The 16,000-nt window shown below is 42.3% G+C and overlaps 1 protein-coding gene across 6 annotated transcripts in view; it reads left to right on the top strand.

Annotated features, from left to right (window-relative positions):
• LOC112982762 (uncharacterized) overlaps positions 1-16,000 on the top strand; it is an 89,491-nt gene that overhangs the window by 57,770 nt on the left and 15,721 nt on the right. For 4 of the 6 annotated variants that reach the window (XR_010390979.1, XR_010390978.1, XR_010390980.1 and 1 more), the window contains 3 exons: positions 7,257-7,382; positions 8,305-8,363; positions 10,904-14,237. Coding sequence is in view for 1 of the 6 variants with exons in the window: in XM_064518080.1 (XP_064374150.1) it covers positions 14,222-14,237 (16 nt within the window). In the remaining 5 variants the exon portion in view is untranslated. Of the gene's footprint in view, positions 1-7,256; positions 7,383-8,304; positions 8,364-10,903; positions 14,238-14,284; positions 14,764-16,000 lie in introns of those variants that run through there. The other 2 variants (XM_064518080.1, XR_010390982.1) reach the window with 2 other exon arrangements.

The raw sequence follows: 16,000 nt of genomic DNA, 5'->3' as shown, positions 1-16,000 counted from the left end.
GATAATAAAGGCAAGCTGAAAGGAAATGATTCTGCTCGAATGAAAATACATGTCAGCTTTTTCATGTACACTAGATTATTTACTTAAACAATAAATTTGCTGGTAAATTTATAACAAACCTGCTCCAGTGGAAAGCTGAGCCCTAATTACTGGGCTAGTGTTTTTTCTCACCAGAACTTAATGAAGGAGAAGAAACAGATTTTTTCCCACGTCCCTTCCAAAATTGACAAGAACTTGAATATGTGCCCAAATACAGCTTGGTTCCAAGCAAAGAAGTGGTTAGATAGCTAAGTGTGGTGGTTGTATGTGGTCTTCTCCAAAACAAGGGCCCACATGCAGGAGGAAATGCTGCAGGGGCCTGATTTATGGGTCCAACATGATCATGTCCTCAGAGACTGACTTTTAGCAAAGAAAAGGTGAAGGAAAAGCAGTGCTAAGAAAACATTTCAGTCCCTTTGCTGAGGAGTTCTGCCTGCAGCCAGGCTGCAGAACGAAACAAAAGATTGGATTTGGTTCCACAAAGGAGGAGTGCTTGCTGACTGAAATATATGTGAACACGCTACTCTTAGAGGAGACATAAGGGGCAACGGGTGATTTCCCTGTGCTACCTTGTGGGGGAAATAAAGGAAGTGAGAAAGATAACCTGCTGCTACACTGCACCAGTGCAGCTTGTAGTCCACATCTTGATATATTAAGGTCTAGGTAAAGGATTAGGAGCCTTACTTAACTGCTTCTACCATGTTCAACCTTTTGCCAGCTGCCTTGAACCTGAGCTTCGTGAAGTTTTTGTGACTCTTCCCAAGAGAAATTCAAGGTCTTGGAGTTTGGTGACATTGCCTGTAGGTGCGTCTGGTGCCTCCCTCTGCTTTGAGAAGTGCCATGAAGACAGACGTCATTCATCTTCACCATTGCTGGAACTGCCTGGCTATTCATGCCAGCTTCTAGCCTCAAAATACTTTAGAAGTTCTTATGTATCTTTCTCTCAAAGCTTGCTTTTTCTACACCGATTAATCAGCTTTTTCTGAGTTGCTGGGTAATTTGACTGAGACCAGGTGAAATATTTGCATGGAAACCAACATCAGAATTCCTAACTGAGGAAAGTGTCCTTTACCTCTTCCCCATTCTAGAAAACACGTGGCACCTCTACAGCTGTTCCTGTGAAAATAACAGATTCATGCAGGCTCTTATGTTCCTTGCCACCAGATTCAAATGCTCAGGGGAAATGGATACACTGAATTGTGTTTTCCTTATAAATTTTTAGTAAGGTTTTTGGAAAAAACAACCCTACAGATAAATCTTGAAATTAGTCTTTCAGCCTTTCACCATGTGAATATTGTTCATGATGCAAGTAAAGCAGGGGACATGTAATGAGACCAGTTAGCTAATAGGATATCTGAGGTGCCAACAGCCTTTCAAGACCAGAAAACAGCTGCAACAAGACATGAATATGGACTTTGTCTTTAAAAGCAAATTCTTTGAAAATTAATAGGATCTGAAACTGTCGTCTGTCCAGGACTTTCTTGGCAGACCTAAGAACATGTTGCAGCCTATTCTGAAGTCCCATTAGGTTTTTGGGTAAAAGAACCTTTATTTTCTGTGTGAGCACAAAGAGAGATTTTCCTGGCTTTATAAAGCTGTTTTCCTCTGAGAAAATACATTCAATTATCATCCTCCCTCAGAAGATGTCATTGTATTTTATATTAAAAAAAAATAAGCCTTGCAGTGCCCTGCGGAAAAGAGCTGATCCTTATCTTACAGATTGAGAAGGGGAAGTAGAAGCAATAAAAGTCAAAGTGATTTACCAGAACTAATGAGGAGAATCTGTGATAGAGTTGAGATTAGCACCTTAATCTACTTCCTTGTCTGTAGCCGACTGTAGATCTAGGTCAGCTCTTGCTGGGCTGAACCTGGGATCACCGAAAGCAGAGGCAAGCCTTCCATGAACTTCAGATGGAACAAGAATTTTCCCCAAATATGCCTGAAATATAGAAGCTTGTAATGCTCCTGTTGCTATATGTCCAGTGCAGGCCATCACTAGTTAACACGTTGTATTAGGATTTCTCCATGACATTTGTCTTAATATAATTTTCATCACATGGCTTGGATTATATTGAATTAGGAAGGCACATTACAAAGACTCAAAATAAGGGAGGGAAAAAAAACAGATAATTTCTACTGGCTTTTGGCCAATGCTAACCATCTTTGTGATGATCTGAATTTGAAGGCCTCGCAAAGATTGCTGCATTAAAGGTAAAGGGGAAGAAGGCTCTTTATTCCCTGATCTTGATCACTTAGTTTGGGACTTGCATAGCATCGGTGGGGGTTCAAAGTGCAGTTGCAGCAAGGTATCTAGCTAGATTCCAGAAATAGAGTTTATGCCTACAGAATGGGAGAGCCTGGTCTAGACAGCAGTGATCGAAGATGGATTTAAAGACCATCACAGAAAGCAACTTTAATACATGCTCTTGGTGCACAGTTGCAAAAAAAACCCTTCAGCATGATATATCTAAGGGCACAGAAAAGAGTGCAGGGAGGAAGGCAGTGCTGCTGCTGGATTCAGGTTAGCCTGAGCTGAACTCCTTGCTGCTGCACGTAGGCTATAGCAGTAAGGAAGGCAGATGGTTGCAGAGGTGCATTGGTGTGCCCCGTTTTCGCTGCCGTGGCTGTTTGGAGGGGCGAGTGCGTGGAACGATCTCCCGGAGCTGCAGCGGCGGTTGCACACGCTCTGCCCCTCTGGAGAAGGCAGGATTTTAGGCTGCTCCCTAACCCCCCTCGCCAGGCAGAGCAGGTGGGCTGGGTAGGTGCGAGGTGAACGGGAACAAAGGCAAAATGGGAAAAATCAGAGGAACTCCCTCTAGTTTTGACACCTTGTAGAGAAGCAGCAAGTCTACCCTGTGTATTCATCACAGCAGATTTTCGTTAAAACTTACCTTAATTTTCCCTCTGTCTTATCCATGCACTTGCTACAGAGTGGTCAGTAGTTATAGGCTCAGATGCCATGAAAATAGATTAACAGTGTCACAGCATAAATAGTTTTATTGATAGGCGTTACGACACCAGTGACTATTTGTGGGTCCAGGGTTTGGCATTGCCAACAGAGAAACGAAAAGCTGAGTCTGACATCAGTGTTCAAGATAGAAATCCTATATGTGACACTGCATGAAGAGAGGGCAGAAGGACAGTGTCAGTATATGGAGGAAAAGAAATATAAATTGCAGAACAGCAGGAGGAAACGCTGAGAGGAAGCAGTAGATCTGTAGAGGCAAGAGAAGAGAGGCAGAGATAGGGGGAAGAAAAGCAGAAGGAAAGTGTCTGTGAAGGAAAAAGCAAAGGGATTATTGGGTATGATAAAAGCTCCAAAAGCCTGGGAGAGGTCTATTGGTGTTGGGGGAAGAAGGAGTTAACAGCACTTGCTGCAGCACTCCCTCTGCTATTAGCCTCTCCTATGCCCCAACCCCGTTGCTTTGTCCACACCAGCCTTCAAAATACACAGAGAAAATTCCAGTTCAGCCTCCTGCGATTTACTTTGTTTCCTTGTGCCTTTGCTTCTGGCTCTGAATCCTCCAGGGAGACCAGAAGGGAGCAAAGGGCTTAAAAGACTTCCTTTTTTTAAAAAAAAAAAAAATCCGCTGCACTGAAATGCATGGTCTCTTCCAGCGTTAGCCTGAAGCCTCATTTACTAGAAAAAACTTTGCATTTAATCCGCAGACCTATTAGGGGAACAGCACAGCAGGAAAGTAGTTAGGCTGTTGAGTAGAAAACAGGCTTGCTAATAAACCCCTCGTTCTCATTAACAGTCACAAGATGCTAAACACTTTTTGTTTTAATAAACAGAAGTTGGTGATTTGAGATGATACTGTTTTGCTTTCTTAAATTAATACCTTGCACTGTGGTTCGATAGCAAGAAAACTGGGCATTTCAAACAGAATTGCAGTGTGTATAACTCATCCCTCTGCCTGACATATACGATCACAAAGAAAACAAGAACTTGGTTTTTTTGTACTTGGTGTATCTTTGTTGTCTGATATGTCTTGGTATGGCATAAATAAAAGGAGGACAAGGCCCTGGAGGCTGTATTTCACTCATTCCTTCTCATCAGTCCTTGTTTTAGTATATGTCTGTCTAGAGCCAAATTGCAGTTTGTTCTTTATGCCTGTTTTGGAGTTTTTTGTGGTTTGGGGTTTTTGTTGTTGTTGATTTGGAGACTTGTTTCTATGAGCTTATCTCAGTGACTACTTGTGCTTTGCTTAGGAGCTGAGAAACACCAACCTGGCGGTACCTTGTTCTGAGCTGTTAAGAAAGGGCTGACGCATAGAAGATAGTAATAGTAATAATATTCCGTGGGAGACAGATGAATTTGGGGGGCAGCCAGCGTACGTTACCAGCATTAGCAAAGCCCTGGCAAGCTGATTTGCGAAGGTCTGAAATTTCTCTGGGTATTTCCACCCTCCCCAATGACCTGGTAAAGTAGGTGTCCAAGTCAGGAGTGGAGCTTGGGATATCCTTATCCCCAGATCTCAGCTTACACCTTTTAGTTCTTCTTTCCCGATACATGTTGGATGTATTTACAGAACAGGGAAGATTCTTCGGGCATTTTTGCAGGTAAAGGTGGATGAGGTTACTGAATTTGTAAGTAAACCTTAATTGCCCTGCGGAGCCTCACCTGGGACCTGCTCCCACACACTGCCTATGGCCCAGGGGCCCATTTTGGCTCAGCCCAGGGCACCCGGTCCCTTCCCGAGCCACAGCAGAGCCACCCTGCTCCCAAGTAACGGTTTGTATCTCCTGGGTTGACCTTTGTCCTGGCTCGTTACCTTGTTTTTGCCTGATGTCCGGGCTGTGGATGGGACCCATGATGGTCGCGACCCTGCTGGCCTGGCTCAGGACCGATGGGACCGTGCACCATCGGTGGTCAGTGAGGGCCCGGCCCGGCCCATGGGCTCTCCTGGGGCTCCCGGCTGCCCTGTGCCTGGAGAACAGCCAGACCTCCCTGCTCCTCGGCAAGATTTACTGGATTTCCCCGCTTTTAGCCCCAGGCAGATTCATTCTGCTGCCTGAAATGAGCCCTTTCTCACCCGATTGGTTTCTCTACCTGGTTAACAAATTGCTAAGTATATGTAAATCCCTGGACTAAGTTAAACAGTGATTTTGCAGAAGAAGGACATTGCTGTAGTTTGTAAATGTTTTGGCAGCAGTCCTTTAAGCAACACAACCTTGTAGAAAACACACCTTGTAGAAAACGGCTTGACTGAGAGGACCATTTGGATCAGCTGAGTTGCAGTTAGGGAAATCAATAGCTCTGTAGCCCTCGTGACCAAATATGTCAGCATTGGTAAGCATCACAAAATTGCTTCTTATTGCTCTATTGTTTTTGCTTGTTTTCCTATGAAAACCTGTCTCTATGCTGTAGTTAAATTTGGGGAGGACATCACATCAAAGAGCATGAAGTGATTATATTTTAGCTAAGGCATCCTTACAGGGTGGGTGTGTGCATATATAGTAAACTCAAAACATTGTAAGAAATGAAATGGGTCTATTTTGGAAGTAGCAGGATAGTTTTAGACACACAATAATAAAAATATTACCAATCCATAGGCATATGGGACAAGATTACCTACAATTAGACTGGCATATGTATAGAAGGAATACGTAGAAACTGCCTATGTTCCCTTACATGCTATCATATGAAAATTCATCAGTTTCTTTTAACACTAGTCAGTAAGTGTTTGTTAGTGTTATTAGTAATAATTCTCATTTTAATAGTAATCATTGTCTGCTGTGGTTCTCTCGTGAACCAGTATAGCCAGCAGTAAATTGTATTAATTTTGTGCCATAAACTGAACACTGCGTAAATGAGCTATCAAAGGATGTCCTGCCTTCTTGATATTAGCCCTTACATAAGGTAATTTAAAATCAAATCAAGAATAAGGACAAAGACCTTGCATGCTTTTATAGCTCTTCTAAGGGTAAATCTTGGTTTTGCTAGAATTGATGGGAGTAATTTTCCTTTGACTACCCAGTTCTAAAATGAATTTCATATTTTCCTGTTGCATTCATAGGATTAAAAGAGCAATAACATCGGCAAAAATTTAGCCATTTTGCTGGCAAGAAAATGAATTGGTGACCGCTTTTGCACATTCATATAGACAGTGGGACTCGCAGGTAGCACCAGAAGCTACTTATCGATTCTGGTTTCTTTAGGCAGCTTTGGCTGTAGGAAGATGGGAATTGCTTCAGTGGAGCTAATCTTAATTTCTTCTAGTCTTAGAGGAAATCTATACTTTTTAGCTAGAAATCTAAGCTTATTAGCTAGTCTTAGTTTCATCTTGAAACGATTAGGAGAAGTTATACATTTCCTGAGACCCTGATGAGGTAGATCAGCCTGTCTTTCACACACTATTCTGTTAATATGTTCAAATGCTTTCTGGGATGGCTAATTATTCCTTAGGGGAAAATGTATGAAATTCCCATACCATCTGATAAAACTGAAGAGTCTGCATGTTCTTCCTGACCCATTTGCAATCAGTTTATCTGTTTCTGAGCTGAGACTCGATTGATTTGTTCAGGATTAAGGCTTCTCTAAGGCCCTCTTCTTCTTGCCATCTTTCCACTAAAACCAGTTGCTGTTCAGGACAACAGCAATGAAGCCGCTTCATAAGCCTTTTTGGAAGCCTTTTTTCAGAGCCTTCTGTCAGGTTGTTTGTTCTACGTTTATTTTCATTGCCAGTTTGATTGGCTCAGCCCTTCATATTTCCCTTACTTTCCTTGAAGGTGTAGCTCTGAAGCGTGTATCTCCACAATGTGAGCCGTGATGCAGATAAATCAGTCTGCTTCTCTGCAGCATCTCTGTTTTGCTTAGTTGCTCTCTTTCTTTTTGGCTGTTTATGGAGCCAGTCACTCCTTGAGCTCTGAAAACTTTATGCAAGGACTGGTAACACCCAACTAGCTACGTTAGGTTTTCTTGATTGGATAATCTGTCTTGTAAAAGACATTGTCTTCTCTTTCTTACTGCTCTGAGCATGCTACTTATAAGCTGGTCTTCCTGGAAATGGGTATGGTAGTCTTAACTTCAACCCTCAGGAGAATTTTCTTTTGTAAAGTGTAACCAGCCCAAGCTTTCTTCTGAAGCCCAAGGACTTGACAGTTCAGGTTAGAGACTGTGCAGCTTTTGAGGGCAAGTTAGTACTCTTTTGTACTATTAAAATTGACTTAATCGGTCTGCTGCTCAATAATAAACCATTCTGTTTGTTGTACAGCTTCTGTCTTGCAGGGTATTGGCATAAAGACTTTGGCACGAGAAAGACACAGGCAGCTCCACTTATATAATTTAGGAAGGAGATTTCTCTGAGGAGACACAACCAGATGCTGTGGCTGTTTTCAAGGTAACCTAGTATATATCCCTTACTGTGTTAACTCTATTCCTGCGGGATAGTATAAATCCATTTCATGCGGTGATAGGACAGAGAGTGATGACTTGAAGCTAAGGGAGCAAATGTTCAAGCTAAAGTCAGTAAAATTATTTGTGAGCTCTAAAAGTGAGCACCAAAAAAAGCATAAAATGGTAGAGGGCTGAAGTAGCATTTCTTAAGGGAATCAAAACTAACAGCTATTAAGGATGACAAGCTAATCCACCAAATGTTATTTAGAACAAATTTAGCATATTGGGTAGAGCATTAGTGCTTTAGAGAGCCAACTTAGTGTAGCTGTTGAGGTGAAAAAGTATTACCTTCACTAGTAGTGTTGGTGGGGTTGCCCTGAACTGACGAACAGAAGGTTTTGATTTGTTTAAACAACTGGTTTATCACTGCAGCAAGCATTGCCAGGATTAGCATTATTTTGATTGCCATTAGATGGCCAGGGAATTTGTTGGGTCAGAGCCAAATTCCCAAGAGTGTAAACAAGGAGCACAGGTTTGGTTTTATTTCTGGAAACAAATAAAGCCAGGTACAGACCAGACTTTATTTTCTGAAGCGAATAAACTTCCGAATGAGTTTAGTTAATTACCATCCAACAAAGAACCTATCAGATTAGTGTTATTTATGGGTCAGCAACAAGATCTGTACAAAGAATTTAAAAGAAATGCTAATGTTGTGAGGCCAAGAACTCAGAAATTAGGAAACATACCTCAGAAGTGTTAATTTGTTGCATATGTACAATAGCATAGCAGACTGTCAGCTCAGGCCAACAGTAGATCTCCATCTGCTTCACTCTTGGTCAATCAGGACTAAGAGTAACTGGTGTGGATAAAATACCTTACCCTACAAGCAGAGTTGACCAAAACTGAAGCTCTTTTCCTTTGTGCAGGTTTTCCATTGTGCATTCCTGTTGAGACTGAGCAGAAATGTCTACAAAGCATTTTGAAGGTAACATTTGTGCGTCCTCTTTGTGCCCGTCTCCATCTCTTAGCTTGAAAGGTGAAATGATGGTTGCTTATTTTGCTTGCTGTCTTTAGTCACTTTGATTTCTGGGTTCTGTTCTGCTAATTTAACTTCCTGGGGTCCCCTTAATTCAGGGGAGTATTCTTGTTTTTAAAAAGGTAGAGAAACCATTATCTGTGGCATATTATGAAAAGCGTCTTTTGTATTAAGCTTATTTTCTGAAAGCCTAAATATTTCAGTAACATTATTTTATACTACACATCATTATATGTATCACTGACAGCATGAATTAAACCAAAAGAGTTCAGGCTACTTTGTCTTCATGGTAAAAGAATAAATAAAGGATATTCAAGGAATTGAGAGGATTTTTTTTGTATGAGTATAAAGTCTTTTGGAAATCTAAAGCATTTCCAGCTTACTTGGTGCTCTTGCTCAGCAGAACTAAGAACAAATTCTTCTCCAGTACCTTATCTAGGGGTCTATTTACCAGTGAGAATTCTGTTGTTGCCAAGATACAGAGCTAAAATGGGACTGGGTCTATCATGATTTCCTATCCTGAAGCAACTTTGCACTGAGGAAATCCTGTATCTTACAATATACCCGAGTAAAAATGACCCAATAAATCAAATCAAAGGAAAGGACTCTGGTTTGTTCTTCCCTTAGATGGAAGGTTAAAATTGTCCAGGTAAATCTAGCTTTGCTGTCCTGAAGCTAAAGTAATGTGCCATGAAATAAATTTAAATGATAAGTTTTGTCCCGAAGGTTGTACTTAACGTACCGATCATGTGTAACTGCTCTCTTCTGCAGGGTATGGTCCACTCCCTAGTTAAAGACCATCCTGAAAGCAGGCCAAGCTTCAGTCTGTTTCAGAGAGAGCGTTGTTTTGGTAGGCAGCATGGGTGGAAAGGTGAAAATACTCTGTTTGTAACGTGGAAAACCTGAACGTAGTCATACTGGCCTAGTGCTTGAGAAGCCAAGAGGCGAAATGGACTCTAAATGCAAAGGGAAACTACACATATATTGTGTGTGATCAAAAGAAATGAAGTGTTTTAGCAAATTGCCAGCTGAGCTGTGGTCACAGACCATGGGCATATTCTCAATCTACCCCAGAGATAAAATAAAATCCATTTCACACATGCAATAGGCAAGGAGTGAATATACAGTTCATTATATAAGTTAGCAGATAGGTGCCAATTTGCAGTAATGGATTCATTTTCAGCTGCGTGTCTGTACCTTAAGATGATGAATGACTGTAAAATATAACCACTATTAGTAATAGGAAGAAGAATCAGGTTATTGATTTTTCTTTTCCTATAGTATCCTAAACTCTTACTTCTGTGAGATCATAAGGAAAGATAAAATATGTCTTCATCAACAGTGTGTGTGTGAAGGCTGAGTTTTATGTCTGTCTGGTTAAGCTGATGTGGACTCACGTTTTACCGTATGGCAGCAAAGGCACTGAAGAAGCTGAAAGACACCTTGACGTGTTCTGGGTTCATACCTTTATTAAAGCCAGCGGTGATACATGGCGATCCGTCCTCTTCAAGGATCCTCAGAGCCTGGCTGTTCCTTTTGGAGACCTTGATTAGGCTTCACCTGCCAAGCAGAATAAGCAGTGGGGAACACGGTGTTTTGTCACCAGACTGCTTGCGGCCCTGCGATTGTGCACTTACATTTAACACCTGACTCAGCTCTACGCTTTCCCACTGGAACATTGTTAGCAAGTCAGGTCCTATTGCGCGCTTAGATCTTTTATTTATTTATTTATTGCACCCCTGCCCTCCACAGTTATTAATTTAACGGCTACGTTATAGAAGGTGGCAGCTGCTGTGTTTAATTTGAATACAGTGCTGATTTCTCTCAAGGAGTCTTTGTCCTCATATTAAGAGGGGAACAGGAAAAATACTGAAAATACTGGAGCCATCCCATGATATTTTTACTTCTTCCTACTTGTCCATTCTTTTTTCCTGACAAAGGGCTATATATCTTAATTATCTTTTGGCAAATCATCACTGTTTTTCCACTTTATCATTTCTTACGTTTGAAACTAAACCTATTTGCTCCCTACCCTTTCAGCTGCTTCTGTATTGATATATTTTAGGGTTGCTAGCAAAGGCTAAAAAAACACACAGACCTCTCCTTTTAGGAGGAAAAAAAGGTGTGTGGGGGGATACATCCCAGACTTTTTTTTTCCTTTCAGACAGTCGCACGCATTTTACTATTATTATCTGGTCACTGTGAACAAGTAGAATGAAAATAAGAAAAAAAAGACAAAATAAATATGCTCCAAAGGCACTTTTTTTTAGTTAGGTTATGTAATATGGCCTTATGAGATGATAGTTGTGTGAGAGTAAATTGTATAAGATGTACAGGACATGAGAGTTAAAAAATGAGAAAACAAGTATGTACTCCAGCCTGCTCGGGCTGTTTACCTGGGAATCCCTTTCCCTTTCTGGTTCAAGCAGTCCTCTGGACAACTAAAAGTCCTCTAACATTCCCCAATTCCTCATTTGTGTCTCCTTCAGTGACTCTCTTCATCCCCGTATGAAACCAGTGGAGGTTTTGCTTTCCTGGAGAACAAAACTGACAGACTAGATCAATTTATTGCAGTTTGCATGTGTTAAACAGGTAAATGTGCACTGTAAGGCTGTACGGGAACTGCTAGGTTGGAGATCGTACTGCTAGGCGGCTGCAGGAGCAAGGTACAGCGCCGTCACTGTTACATGAGCGAAAGCACTGGGATTCGGGAAGTCTGTTCTCCGTGGGGCAAATCGCAGCTCTGGTCCCCTGGTGCAGTGCCATGGAAACAGCAAAATTACAATAGTCCCTTTTGTCCAGGCCTTTGAGCCCTGGCGGTAATTGGAGACCTTTGTAGTTCACCCCTGTCGACTGAGAGGTTTAGAATAACGTGGAAGAGCGGTAAATCCATTAGTGGGCAATGTTGGGGAGGCGGAGAGAGCGGGAAGGTACGGCCCAAGTTAGAGGGGATCCATATTAGTTGGGTGGTGCGGACGCATGACTCTGTTATAGCCATGGTGAGAGGAGGAAAGGCCTTTAGCATTGGTTCTGCTGCTCCCCTGCTTGACGACTATAAAAGTCACAGATCTGGCTCCTTTTCTATTCTCTGTTCTGCCTCCGTTTTCCCTGTCCATAGCTGCACGTTCCTTTCTCCCTAAGGCAGCTCGTGTTATGTATAAAGTGTCTGAAAACGACTGGCAACCGTGTTTCTGGGAACTCTGGGTCCAAATCTCAGCTGGATGGGCCAACACATCGTTCTGCCATTACGGTAAGAGGACCAAATGTTTGCGTATGCTCCAATGAGGCACGATACACATTCACGGCGTGACTTCATTTTTCCTCCGTCTGGAAAATGAGGCTGACAGTACTTGTTTCCCAAGTGACATGGAAGAGCCAGTTGAATGCACACGAAGGATCTTGATGTCGTCTGCGCTGACGCTCGTCTCCACGGCGCTCGGAGAGAGGCAGGCGCCAGTGGACCGAGCTTCCCCAGAGGATGAGTTGGGATCGTCCCTGGTGTCAGTCGTTTTCTCCTGCCGTCCTCCAGTCCGTTGCTCCTCGTCTCTCCCGCAAACCCAGGCCAGGCTGCCCTTTACCTCACTGTTAACGCTGTTTCGTAGCAACTGCATCCTTCCCACTGTTTGACACCGAACAGTCGCCTGAACCTCCTCAATGTCTTGCTGAGCAGGGCTGCCCAGCAAGGCAGGTGGGTACCGCTTGGCAAGGCTTCCCCTGACTACCCGGACTTGCCGTGCTGCTTCTTGTGCCCCTTCTCTCCCAGAAAACAGCCCAATCCTGTAGGGGAGCAACCTGCCCCCCAGCCTTTTCTTTCCCAACACAACATCTCCCTAGAAAGTGCGAAGGACGGAGAGATGCATTCATTCTTGCAATTGCCAGTTGTTCAATAAGACACCTTAATTCATCATTAGCCAGTTTTCAGGCTCAGGGATGTTAAAGATAAAACTCTGGAGTACTGGCCATCGGTACTAGTATCTGACTAGTGAGGAAGAAGAAATGATGTGCAATTTCTGTAAATGAGGTGGCTGGTTTGTTTTGTTGTTTTCTTGCGGCGCTCTGCTAGGCAGCTAGCAAGGGCCGGACAAGTCCCATCGCGCCCAGAGTTAACAATAAGAGAATGATATAAACGGTAATTTTTTGGCAAAGGCAAACAGTCACATTCGGCTCTCTGCTTCATTAGAGAAAAATATGTAGGAATTCGAGTGCAGTCAGCAGAGCAATTCTAGATTTACATCCAGGTAACAGAATTTCGTCCAAAGAGACTGAAAAGAACTGATGTATCACTTTTATTTAGTTGAATATAGCTGTCCTGCTCTGTTCAGGAGAATATTTTAACCAGAACCCATATAATATTGCCTGTACTGTATGACTAATTTCTACAGCAATACTAATTCAATTCTGTAGCAATTTATTGACTTGGAGGGAAATAAATTGCTTGGCAGAATAATGGAAAGAAGAAAGACTCTAGCAGGAGGGTTAAGTATGGCAGATTTCATTGACCACAGGAGTACTAACTAATACAGTGAAACGAAGTTCCTATAAGAACAATAAATAAGGAGCTTAATATATCACGAGCAGGTACGACCTGCTTAATCTTTGGAAAGGCACTGTGCTTTTGCCTGCTTGGAAATTAGACTCCATCTTGCCCAACATACAAATTGTTTCAGAGCCTCAAGCCATTAATTTGTAAGTAACACAGAAAATAATGGTTATTATTACAGTGCTTCAGCTAATTTCATCTCCATATCGTTGCCACGCTAAATCGGGGAAAAACGGCTAAAAGATGTAAATTCTTCTTAAGAGGAAGGGGGGAGAGTGTTTGTGTGGCGGTGTTTTTTTTTTTTCCAATATTATAGATGATGTTGATAAACTCATATTAAGTGAAAACTGGGTTTAGCTCTTCTGTTCCCCTGCAGGTTATACAATTATTAAAATGCAGAGATTATAATGTAATTCATTTAAATCTGTTCTGAGGAATGTGGAATAAAATATTCTAAATGACTCAGACTTGCTGAGTTTTTGAGGACCTTTTCAGAAATGAATTTCTAGGTGACTGAATGAATCCAGGAAGATTAAGCAACAGAAATACCCTGCTTAAGTAATGAACTAGTCACGGCAGCCTTTATGGACTAGGAACAGACATTTTGGTCATTTACCCTCCTTAGCTGAGTTGGAAACTGCCCTCCCTCAATTCGCTTTTACTCTACTGTGGAAGTTTGTACAGAGCACTGAGGCTCTAACAAATACCCCACTTAAATGGTGAGAATATAACAACATACCAGGTGAACAAATGTTTTGTTATTCATGAGAATAATGCTGAGTTCAGATTCCTAATTTGTCAAACTGGAGACCAAGGTCAACATTTATTGTTGGGGCGAGCAGTCGTAACTGGTCTGAGAAGGTTAGATCTTTGGAAATTATCCCAATATCATCTCAGAAGAACACGTTTCTGTGAAACCTAGGTGTCCCCGCTAGTCCCCCCCAAAAAGCACAGGTTATGCAGCCCTTCCAGGCAGACAAACTGGCAGAGCTGGGTCAGGAGAGGATCTCAGAATCACAAAGAAAAATAATGGGACTTCCCGCTCTTCACCTAGGCCGCTCTCCTCTCCCCGCTGAGCAGAGCTAGCACCGACCATCCCCACAGTCTTATGTGGCACCTCTCATCCATGGGCAGCAGTGATGTCTCAGAGGTTGCCTGTAGGATGGTGACACCCCTGAACAATATTTCTTTCACACAGGTGGAAACCAGAGGACAGAGGGCTGAAGGACTGGACTTCTGCATGACTTAAACAGGAGTTGTATGTCTGATGCTGCACATGGCAGGTACGTCAATACATGCTCTTGGCTAATTAGGGGCATGTGGCTGTGCATTTGTGGTAATTGTGCATACGTCTTTCATATATGTTTTTGTGTCTAAACTTTCAGAAAATTATGTCTTGAGTCTTCTGTTCAACATTGCAATGTGCTCACAGCTCTGCTAAAATCTGAATCTGGGAGTCCCTGTCTCAAACAGGAGGACACCTGCCTTCAATTTTGCCTGGTTTTGAGACCTGTGTTTGATCTGTGATGGTTCTTATGTGACTTTTTTTAATCTATGTGGTTTTTCCTCTTTCTGCTTCACTGTCTTTGAATAGGTTGAAGTGTGTTGTAATGGGGGAAAGGTCCAATCAGTATATGCAGGTCACTTCTGTGATACCCCACGTGTCCTGACAGAATGCTGTTTTCATATAAAGCAAAGTGAAGCACTAGACCTTATCAGTAGCTTAGAATTTAGTCAAAAGAAGAGTGATGGGAAATGTGAAATCCTTTCCAAACCTGAAGATTTGAATCCAGTTTTGCTTAGAAAATGGTAAGCTAATTTCTAATACAGCTTGGAAAGATAAATTTGTTTCCAGTTCTCCTTCCTAATAACCTTTTGTAGCTGCTGGCCAAGAGTGGCTCCTTTGTCATACATGTAGTTGAATATGACCCAGTGTCTTTCCACTTCCATCAGAAGCTGAAAACACATTTCAGTGTAGATGAAAATAGTGTTTGTATTCCATGTGCAGGCTCTGGTCTGGCATGCCTGTGACTGGAAGCGAGAAGGGGGTTTCTCAGACAGCAATCAGCTCATTCCATATAGGAAATGTGTCAAATCATGTTCTCAGGGTGATGGTAAATTGTAGGAGGACCATCAGTCTGGGACAGGCAAACTTGAAATGGTGCTGTAGTAGTATTCAGCCTTTTTTTTAAAAAAAAAAAGGGGTGAGGGGGAATTTAATGTTGGAGAACTAAACCGGCCTTGCAGTTTTGGATACCACAACTCCATTAATCAACAGGGCAGATTCACCAATAGCTTCAGAAAAGGAAACTTCCTTTGGTAGTTTTTTCTCGGTGTACCTTAGCCCTGAGCTGGAGAGAAATCTAATAGTGCAAAAGACTCAGAAAGTGACTCTTAAGCTGTTCAACTCATTCAACCCTTGACATCCCGAAGATAATACCAATAGCCAGTTACAAGGCTGCCTAATACTGACATGTGAGTACTGCTGTAAGAAATACCTGTTCATTTTCTATTACACGAGGAAACATCTGGTTCTCCTAAAGCTTTGTAAGAGCTGACAGGAAAGGCTTTGATTTTTTTTTTCTTTAACATGACTTCCAGTATCCTCAGCCTCTTTAGATATCTTTCCATTAAAATACAAATCTGCCTTCATCTCAGTTCAGTCCTGAAGTATACAGGTCATGTTTATTCTTTTCAGTTCTTGACAACACCAGTGCTCCTCTAAAGTAGCTCTCTCCCTTTAACCAACCTAGAATCAAGCAGAGGAAAACTTGTGCTGTACCTAAATTGAGGAGAGGGATAACACGGACAGGGCAGGAGGTCAGCAGCAGATTTTTGGTGGTGAGGTGGCCAGCAGGTAGCTTCTGGCACAGAGAGAAGCAGGGGGATATAAAGGAGCCCTTCAAGGCAGATAAAGAAACCTTTGGTGGTGAGATAGCACTTGGGCAGTAGGATCGCTGGCCAAGGTTGGTTGCTGCATGTGTGCTCCACTTTCAATAAGGAGGGAACGTTACCTTAGCTACACCCAGTGTTGAAGTCCTAACTG

Source organism: Dromaius novaehollandiae, chromosome 11 (genome assembly GCF_036370855.1).
Source record: "Dromaius novaehollandiae isolate bDroNov1 chromosome 11, bDroNov1.hap1, whole genome shotgun sequence".
Taxonomy (NCBI): domain Eukaryota; kingdom Metazoa; phylum Chordata; class Aves; order Casuariiformes; family Dromaiidae; genus Dromaius; species Dromaius novaehollandiae.
The sequence above is the reverse complement of the archived record's forward strand: the minus strand, read 5'-3'. Positions and strand labels throughout refer to the sequence as shown.